The sequence below is a fragment of the Orycteropus afer genome, unplaced genomic scaffold, assembly GCF_000298275.1.
Source record: "Orycteropus afer afer isolate SDZICR_OR568_19922 unplaced genomic scaffold, OryAfe1.0 scaffold00712, whole genome shotgun sequence".
NCBI classification, from domain to species: domain Eukaryota; kingdom Metazoa; phylum Chordata; class Mammalia; order Tubulidentata; family Orycteropodidae; genus Orycteropus; species Orycteropus afer.
Window position 1 is genome coordinate 136118 of NW_006922299.1, and position 10522 is coordinate 146639.

At 39.3% G+C, this 10522-nt stretch overlaps 1 protein-coding gene across 1 annotated transcript; it reads left to right on the top strand.

Annotated features, from left to right (window-relative positions):
- The first annotated feature begins 702 nt into the window (after positions 1–702).
- Positions 703–10188, top strand: LOC122151784 (60S acidic ribosomal protein P1-like). The gene is made up of 2 exons (XM_042783167.1): positions 703–724; positions 9869–10188. Exons 1-2 carry the CDS (start codon positions 703–705, stop codon positions 10186–10188), a joined length of 342 nt encoding a protein of 113 aa, XP_042639101.1.
- The last annotated feature ends 334 nt before the right edge of the window (positions 10189–10522 follow it).

Below are 10522 nucleotides of genomic sequence, written 5' to 3' on the forward strand. Positions count from 1 at the left end.
CCATTGGTTCTTTTAAGAATCTCATTTGCCCCTTGTTAAAAATTGATTAGAGTTTGCTCCATGCAGTAGCTGAACTTTAAAATTCAAGTTTTCTGTCTGAAGTACTGAAGGGTATGTAGTTTTTTGCTCCCTTCTACCTGGTCCTCAGTTCCCCTTTGGCTGGGGTTTTTCTATCATTGGGGTGTCCATCTTTTTTGGTATAGAGTCCTTTATAAGAGACATGCTGGTGCAGTGGTTAAGCACTTGGCTGCTAACCGAAAGGTTAGCAGTTCAAACTCACCAGCTGCCCCGTTAGAGAAAGATGTAGCAGTCTGCTTCTGTAAAGACTACAGCCTTGGAAACACTGGGGCAGTTCTACTTTCCTACAGGGTTGCTGTGGGTTGGAATAGACTGGAGGGGAGTGGGTAAAGTCCTTAATATAAAGCTGATTATTTTTGTCACTTTCCAGAAATAAGGGTCATTGCTACTGAGTATGCCTTGTGTTTAAGCAATCCTAGTACAAAGATCATTTCTATAATTAATGATTCTATATGGTGTTTATCTCAGAAGGAAGTTTGAGCTATCTACTTCCATAGTGATACTGCTTTGGAAACCCAAGGACTCCCTTTGAGTCGGGTCCGATTTGACGGCACATAACAACAACATGGTATTTATGATTCAAAAATTCCAAGTCTAGATAGCTGCAACTCTGTATTGCCCACCATGGCCCACAGGCCTGACTTTGGTGAGTAGCCAGCTGCTTGGAAGAGGCTAAGTCTACCATTGTGTTTTGAGTAGACTAGCAGCTGAACGTGAAATAGCTGAGGTAACAGCAGTTTTAGTATGTCACACCTATTTGTACTAGAAGTCACTTCCTATCAAGACAACCTAAGTCTTGACTTTTTGGTTGTACAATACGCAGGACAGTCTCTGCAGGTCTTGGAACACTAGTCCCCCAGGTCATGGGAGGAAAGGGAGGAGAGGAACAAGTCCTGTGTCTGCCTGCAATAATCCGAGTTGTTCATTCAGAAAGAGTAAAAAATACAATCAACTGCATTAAGGTTTTAAAAGCGGCATTTATTGACTGAAAATAAATATGTAGATAAGCTCTTGGTGGCATGAAACCCACATTATTTTTTAATGAACTTTAAGTACATGAAGAATTCCTTAATTCTTCTGCCATTTATCTTGCGTGTGCTTTTAACAACCACCACGTTTAAATGGAGGTGAATTTTCAACATTTTACTGGGGAAAAAATTTCTTCCTTCAGCAGCTCTCCATAAGTTGACAACCTTTTGAGAGAGATGGAGAAAACACACTACAGTGGTGGACATTGAACATTTATTACAACTGATGATGTGGTATGACAGTGGTCATGTGGCCTGAATATTGGTCACAATTACAAGCTTAATCCAGCCCAGCTTATACAAGTGAACGTGTAAACCATGAAGACATGTTTAAATACGTGTATGTATGTAAAACTTGACACTGAAACAATTACATAGCTTTAAAAAATAACAGGGCCCACTAATGCCATTCGGCCTCAGTCAACTCTCACCTTTTTATCAAAGGTGTCTATTTTTATAAGACTTCTGATAACTAGGCAGTGCATGGAAGGGAAAGAAGAGGCCATGAAGTTTGTAGCACTTCTAAGTGGAGGAAAATAGGGAAGCAAAATAAACTTGGCCTGAGCAAGCACACCAGTAGCAGTATCCATGCTTTACACACTGGCTTGTGCGATACTTGAAGAAAGCTGTACATTTTCTGTTAAGGTACTGTTATGGAGAATTCCTGATCTACCAACATTTCTACTTTACTTAGGGGCATCCAAACATTCTAATTAAGTGACTAGATGTTTAGGACCACACGGAATTCATTTTGGCAGTCCGATATGCCGTGGTCTTTTTTCAAGAAAAGTGCTCACTTTTTTGAAATAGCCCATCTGTGTTGTCCCAGGGTCAGGATCCTAAGAAAGAATTGTTGGTGTAAAACAGCATCGGTCCAATGAAGTCACATGACGACGTGCATTCCCTTTCAGTTTAAAGGTACATCACTTCCAATAGGGATCTTTGGTATAACTTTTTTTTTTAAACATTTGAAAATAGTTAAATTTTCATTCATTTGATAATGTCACTTCCCTTTATTCTCACTGTACTGAAATGTGTGGCAATAGTCTTTGGTTTCATAAAACCAGGTTTCACATTCGAATTTACCAGCTTCCTTTGTCAAATACAGTAATGTAATAATGCATATTGCCTGACTGTTTGAATTTTGCATGTATATAGATGTGTCATTTTCATATACACACATAGTCGGATTAAGAGAAACTGACACTTTAAAATACCCAGAAAAGTTAGGTTTCTTTTCTGCATCAGTGTAATTCATATTTAAGTCCCTTAATTTATCACTCGATTAACCAGAAGTTCCTTTAAAAAAAAAAATACTTATGGGTAGGCCTGAATGAAGCAGCTTAGCAGAACAGGAATACTGACAAACACCATCTTACACCATTAGCTAACATGGACATGAAGGGCAGTGAACATCTACAGTGTGTGAAATGCCACAAGGAGTCATCAACAAGGGAGGAGAGTTATGTCAGTCCAATTTCTTCAAGAACACTACGTGGGGTTTCGGCTTCCTGTGGAAGGAAAATGTGAGACTCTGGTAAGCAGATCCAGGGAGCCTTGAGAATGCGAAAAATGCACATGGAAGGATGTGCTCATTCTAGAGAACAGCAAAAGCAAAGTCAAGATGTGGCGGCGGTTTGGTTTTTAACTCAGTGTTACAGGAGCATCACCACATTAGTGATAGCCAGTGGTTATTTAGGGCTTGGCATCCAAAGCACCTGAGACCACAGGCTCTTTCAGCGTTCATTACATACTTACCAGCATCTGCTCATGTGCTAGGTACAGCTGCTGTAACACAAAAATCAATCAACCCAGTGCAAACCCATTAGCAATTTATGAAATCACTGTCACTAAATTGCATACAAGGAAGAGAAGATACCTCAATGGTAAAATCCAAACCATCTCCCCCAAATAGAAAGCTAGGGCAAAAAATTCTTCACTTAATTTTTTTCCCACAGTCTTTTTTTGTCACATGCATTTACAGAAATTCCTTCAACTACTCAGTTTGAGTTAAATTAACTCTCTACAGAAGCAAGGTTTCAGAAATGAGCATCTTCCCAGACCTACCAATAGCATTGGTGGGGGCAATATACAGAAAAAATGGCTGTGGGACAGGCAGCCCTATGGGACAACCCAGATAGTTTTTTTTCAATTTTAAAGGAAGACAAAAGCAAAGCAGTTGTATTCAGCTGGCTGACTTGGCATGTTATAAAATAAAGTGCCAAGAAGGCCCTATTTCAGATACTACTGTTAATAACTTTATAATGAAAAGGCCTGCTAGAGGGCAGTACTTTTGTGAAGTGCTGCCTGATCATTCTATTCCTTCAATAAGACTCTGCTTTAATAAATTAAAAAGCATGCGAAATTTTAAGAGAAAAATTTTTGAATTTTATGTATCCAATAATAAACTTACTTTTGCATCCTAATCATGGTGCAGCACAAAGGAAAAGAAAAATTATATTAAATCATAAATCCTCACAACGTTAGATTTAACTGTATGTAAGACACTACACACAGTATAATCTTAAGTAAATATCTTAAACTCTAATTGTCTGTTTCCTTATTTGGAAAAACAAGTACAATGGCACTTACCTTCCCTGTGTTGAAATTATTAGGTAACTGACATCTAAATGAAGGTACTTAGTATTTATAAACCAACTGTATGTAGAAAGTTCTTAGTGTTTGTGGATTGAAAAATGGATGCAAGACAGCTTTAGTGAAAAAAGGTGTATGTTCATACCCTTTAAAAGGCAGTCGAATGTATGAAGTTTTCTTGCCAAAAAAAAAAAAACTGAACCTGAATCAACAGGCTCAGCTCTAACCATACGCAGGGGTTAAAAAAAAGGTAAACATCGTCCAGAGAATACAATCAGACAAACACACAGTGTTAAGACACTATAACATGATTGACTCAGTTTAAAACAATGGCCGGGGGGGGTGGGGGCAAGGGATTTAATAGATGAAGAGACTAGAGACATACAGACCAGATGCAATGGCAGCCTTGTTTGGAGAACTTGCTTCTAACCAAACATTTAAAAAGATAATTAGGAAAAAATGAACCCCGGACAAGCTATTCGGAGTACCTGTTCATTTTGCTGAGTGTGGTACTTATCTGTCAGGGATGCAAGCTGAAGTGTTAGAGACGCCATGATAAGATGCCTAGGACTGGCTCTAAAACAGAGGCTGATGGAACAGAGCCCTCCGCTGATGGTTGGTGAAGCTGTGTGACAGGACTCAAGGACTCCTTATACCTTTCTCTGTACTGGAATGTCTCAAAGTTTTCATGAGGAAGTTTTTAAAGAAGACCCAATGGAAGTGATAAAAGACCCCAAAGTGACTTAAGCCAGTCTCTTTCAGTTTTAAGGATTAGGCTCCAAAATACTAAATACACTGAGAGAATGGTATCTGAGTCACATAACTATTAAATAAAGGAAACAATTTTAATATAATGACTTCCATTTAATGTTAAATTAAAGAAAAAAAAAAAACTTCACATAACCTTTAAGGTATTATTCATAAAAGGGCATCTACACTGAATTCTATACAGTTCACAGCAGTGTCAGATGACCCAATAAGCAAAGTGTTTAATTAGCTTTGTAACTAATCTATCATGCACAACTTCCTGTTTTTCACCACATCAGAGATTCCACTTCTAGGGATGGCTGGCTGGCATCTGTCTCTCGTCCAACCCCAGAGCACCTTCCTAGAGAATCAAAGCCTCTTTTCCAACTTACAATCCCAGGCAGGGACGGAGAACCCAAATGGGGTGAAACCCATGGGAAACATTACTGCTGGGCACAAATCGGCCCTGCTTACCTTGCTTATTGGCTAACCTGCCCCTGGTTAACCGTCTTAGCTTATTCACCTAAATGTGTTCACCCTCAGCTATTTCCTGGAGCTAGGGGTTCGCTCACTGCCTGCAATTTTATATAGTGTTTGTCGAAGAGAATCATGTTACTTATGAAATATGCATTATGTAAAATAAAGGGACTAGTTTCAAAGAATCATTTCCACATATTACTCCTTTGAGACTTGAATAAATAGTGCATTAGAGGTTTTTTTTCCCTTACGAATTTGTTTATAATTAATGTAAAATGTAATTTTCACATGATCACACTAAAATTACTGCTTAAAATTACCTGGAAACACTAAAATATAAAATACATCATTTTATCAAAAGGGATGGAAAAGAAAAAGTCATTCACATGAGACAAAAATACATGCAATACCTTTATTTTAAACATGCCAGGAAAGTTTTCAGAATCTACGAATTTAAAGCAAGCAGTGGAATACAGGTAACAAAAGAAGCAACAGGTTACAGCTCAGCACGCAGCCCCGAAGCGAACAGGCGTGAGAACACGAACATGTATGCAGCAGGGAAACCATATGAACAGGATCCCGCCGGCAGGGGGATGGAGGAACAAAATGGGACAGACAGACCAACGATTCCCAACGCTGCACATGTAGTACATGATGGCAAGCACATGGGCATGGGAAAAAACACCCTGCTCGCCCAGCACAAGGTGGGGCAAAACCCATTGTTCCAGGCCTCTTTTGGTGGTGAGCTAGTTTGAGTATCTCAACTCTGACTTTCTGGATATAAACAATGAATCTCTTTTGATAATAAAATCTGTTGCATGTTTTATGAAAACTATACACAGTAATGATCAATATTAAAGGTTTTCACATTCCAAAGCATAAACCCACAGTTAACAAAGCACTGAGTATTGAAATGAAGATTTGAGTATATTATAAAGCTGTAACTAGCAAATTGTAAGTATTTAGGTATTTAAACTGATCCAAATATGAACTACACGAAAAAAATCAGTATTGATAATACTTTGAAGGGTTTCTTACTATTGAGCTACAGATACTGTGGAAGATACTCTTCTGACATAACTTTCTGATGGTTCTTAAAGGGCCTGTTTGATATTATGATACAGCATATATGTGATCCATCAATGTGGCATTACAAAATTCCTAAAACATGGACTGTTTTAATTATGTACTGGTACAGATTAATTTTACCCACATGCATTATTTGCACACACACTTTTCTATGATGTATCAGGACACATGCGTTCATACAGGATGTGACATGACAATAAACACAGTTTTTACTTTTTTAAAACGTGTCACCCTCTGAGCACCAAACCACACCACTTACTAAGGCACTACTTATTTTGACCTAGCTTTCCAGCTCTATTTTCTTTGGTAAACATTTTAAAGATTTCAAAGTTTTCCTCTTATGAGATTAATTAATAGTTCATTAATGATAACACTGTATATATTTAGGGAAGTCTGGTAGCGTAGCACCTAAGGCATTTGACTGCCAACCAGAAGGCTGGTGGTTCAAACCCACCAGTCACTCCACGGAAGGAAGACTGGGCAATCTGCTTCTATATGGTGATACCGCCTCGGAAACCCAAGGAGGGGTTTTGCTATGAGTCGGATCCGACTCGACGGCAGGGAGTTTGGTTTGATTTTGGTTTGGTATGTATTTAAGATGAAATATTATTCAAAACATTTATAGGTCTTATTTTATCAAAGAAATTAAACCAGGTGGAGCAGGTATAAGCTAAACCAAGATCACATGTAGAATGAAAATAGAACAGAAAAGAGCTAGGGATAGGAACAGGGAAAAAATACAATTGTAAAGGGATTGATTCTAAAATATTCTATAATTATTGCAACCAGAGAACCAGCGTCACCAAGCTGATGATATTTTCTTTCATAAGTATATCAGCTCTCTATTTCCTCTGTGAAATTCTGCATACTCGATGAGTAGTCATTTAGTACACAGGGACATTAAAATATTCATGACGTGGCTACAAAAGAAATGCATACATTCTTACATACAGTATACAAATGGAAACAGACATAATAAGATTTCTAGAACGTTTAGTGCACAGTGAAGAAAACGTAATTAAAACGTAAAGTTCTTGTTCTTTGTCTTCTGGCTGAATGCTTAATTTCTAAACAATGCCCAGTTCATATGCATCTTTTATAACTTCTCCATTACTGTATGTAATGATAATCATTATTCAAAACGATGACCTAACTCCACAAAATCCTCAGGGGCTATATTTCCTAATAATACTTTGAAAAGACTGTCAGCGTGAGTTATCTGGGCAAGACTGAGTGAACAAATATTCTGCCAGCATTAGGCTCAGCAGTTTACTATGCGACGTAAAGGAATTTAATTTCTTAATGAAAGTCATTACAGCCTAAGATGACCATAAACTCTTTTACAGATCACAGAAGAAAATCTTTCCCAAGAAAAAGTGGGAAAGTAGTCACCTTTCTGGTATTTTAAGCAGCAATGGAGGATTTTAAGTGTTCACCCAGCTACAAACAAAAAGCCCACAGAATACGACTTTGAGACTAAGGATATTAAATAATTTAAAAAATCACTCAAGAGAGATATTAAATGTGAGGATTGCAGTTAATGCCATGAAACAAAATGTGCATGAACTACTGTACAGAAAATGAATTTGCTCTATAAACTTACACCAAAATCACAATGAAAATTAAAAAAAAAAATGGTATTGAAGAACTTGCCAAACAGACTTGTTAAATGTCTATACTTAAAATTTAATCTAAAAAGATGTTTTTGTACCCTGAAACGAGGTTTTAACTGATCTCTAGAATGTTCATAGATGGATTTCTAGGGACTCTATGGACCCCAGAAATTAAAGGCAAAATTATGTATTTTTTTGCCTGGGGAGAGGATCCATGGCCGTTCAGACTCTGAAAGGGATTATAACTTCCCCTTACCTCCACCAAAAGGTTCGTGAATCCGTAAGGTTAAAAAACACTTATTTAAGGCATCAGTGAGTGTTGACTGTTTTTATTAAAAAGTATTCTCATTTTAATATTTATTCAACTTGGAACTTTGAAATGTTTGGCTATGGAGTCATATAAACTGTTGCCATAAAATATGTAACAGAGCCTTAACTGTATCAACCACTACATACAAAAGTACCTGAGGAGAAAAGCTAGTTACATTTTAACCCTCTGTTAATTCCTAAACATTTAAAAGAGATACTTGCCTTTTTTTCCTCCACTCAGGATAGAATTATAGTGGAAACGAAGCAGTAGTGAAAGAATGAATAATTAAACCCTCAAATACTTCACTCTCTACTCTCACTTTCAAAAAGATACAATTTCTAGATCAGTGGCATTAGTGATTTACAGTATTTAATGAATAATACCTTTGCCAGTGAAGCTCTGAACCTATTTCAATAATGTCTGTGGAAAAAAAAAAACTGTAAGTCTCAATGATGGATCATGATCAGGGCAAAATTCCCTGTGAAAATAACAGCTTAATGAAATGTTCGGAATTTCCCTTGGGATTTAATTAGACTTTTGAAGTAATGCTAAAATATCAATGACAAACTTGTTGAGGTTGTAATTACCAACGGCACTCAGACCCTTCCGTGTTGATGCCCGTCAGCACCCCAGCACACACTCTGGTACACAGTGACGTCCTGACTGTGCAGTGTGGGATCGTCACAGCCCCGGTTCCCCAAGAAGGCTCATTCCCCAAGCCAAGTCACAGGGTGGGGCTCTCCCATTCCCAACCATCCCAACTGCCAGTGTAAGTGACAGAGTAACCGTGCACCAACAGGCCTGGGGGCTTTTTCACACCCAGTGAAACTTTTGCTATAATGTTCTTTTTTTCTGGACAGAGAAAAAGAGAAGCTTAAGTCTGTCAAATAAGCTTTTACCTAAATAATAGCAATTCTTTCGAGTCTTTAGGTTGTTTTTAATAATTTTGATTTCAACCCATAATGTAAAACCAGCTACAGACAGCTTATTGCCATTAAAAGAGAAAAGCAAAAGGTAGGTCATTTCTCAAGGGGGCCAAGGGCCAACTGTCTGCGGCAGTTCCTTCCAAAGGAGGCGTCTTATGAATGTGAAAGTTCACGCAGAGCCCTTCCTTCTCGTTCGGAAGAAGCCTTCCTCCTTAGGCACGTGAAGGAACAGTTCACTATGAACAATTCTGAAATGTGACCGTTCCAGACACCCCCACCAATTATGTGACAGACCTTACTTTAGGAAAGAAAAAGGCTGATGAGAATAATTATTCTTCTCAGGCAACGACCCGTGTTCCTGTCCTTCAGTGGAAACTCCCGCCCGTGCCCCCGCGCAGACGGCTTTTCAGAGGAAAGTGGCTTCAATGGAAATGCATCCTTCAAAGGGGGGAACCCTAAAATGCACAGAAATCAACGTATCCTAGCAATTCTGTATTGCTATAACATGTTTTAACTGTTTCCGCAGTTTAGACTGCTAGAGCCTGAGAGAGTTCTGCTAGAAAGACATGCCTTAATGACTTTTGAACATTTAAGACTGAATTTTAGCTAAATGATATACCCCCATAGTTAATCGTAAACTCAGCGCTGCTGTAATATACACAAGGATGGTATCACAGTGGGTTCACTATCCCCCCAGTAACTCTGGGCCCTCGATCACTGCTACAGCTTCAGAGTCACAGAAATAATTGAGAGTGACGGTGGGTGAGAATAAAGCCTGTCCAGCACCCAAAGGCCCTGTGCAAAGTGCGGTCCACTATCTTTTCCCCTGTGGGCCTGTTGAAATACCAGCCTGCAAACAATGCATTTCTTACCTCATTAAAATGCCAATGGTTTAGATTAAAGTGGGAGTAAAGGAACCCTCTCCTCAGCTGCCACTAAGGTGCCTGGTTCTCAAGGAAGCTAAGGGCGCCTTGGGGTGAGGCCCTCACTTCATCCGGCGACTAGCACTGCACCCGGCAGCCGCCAGCCCAACACTACTACACCATGGCCTCCGTTACGAGCTTGCCTACAGCTACTTGGCCCTCACAGCACACGACGATGAGGTGACCATCACGGAGGATGAGATCAATGCCCTCATGGAGGCAGTGGGTGCCAATGTTGAACCTTTCTGGCCTGGCTTGTTTGCCAAGGCCCTGGCCAACATCAACATCGGGAGCCTTATCTGCAGGGTAGGGGCTGGTGGGCCTGCCCCAGCTGCGGCGGAGAAAGTGGAAGCCAAGAAAGAAGAATCTGATGATGACACGGGTTTTGGTCTTTTTGACTAAACCCCTTTTGTAACATGTTGAATTAAAAGCTGAACTGCTGAAAAATAAAGTGAGACTAAAGGCCAGAGTCCAAACAATAGAACCGTTAATACAGCTGTATTACACAAATGTAAGCTGTAAGCGGGCTTTTGCGTAGATTCTTCAGAGCCTTTTACTCAAATGAAGATCCTAAGTTTATCATTTTCAAGCTGACATGGGCCTTCAATCCTGGGCAATCCTTTTGCTCACCTGCCTGCTCCGTAAGTCTACTCTAAACCCTCTCCACTCTCCTACCTCTTTCCTTCCTCCAGTCTTCTGGGGCTCTCTCCCAGATGACCTAGTTGTCCATGTGGAA

Bases quoted from the DNA above. Each gene is read 5' to 3' on its own strand.
- LOC122151784 (XM_042783167.1), top strand. From the start codon at position 703: ATGGCCCACAGGCCTGACTTTG. The intron at 725-9,868 runs GTGAGTAGCCAG...TCCGGCGACTAG, and splicing joins GGCCCACAGGCCTGACTTTG to CACTGCACCCGGCAGCCGCC.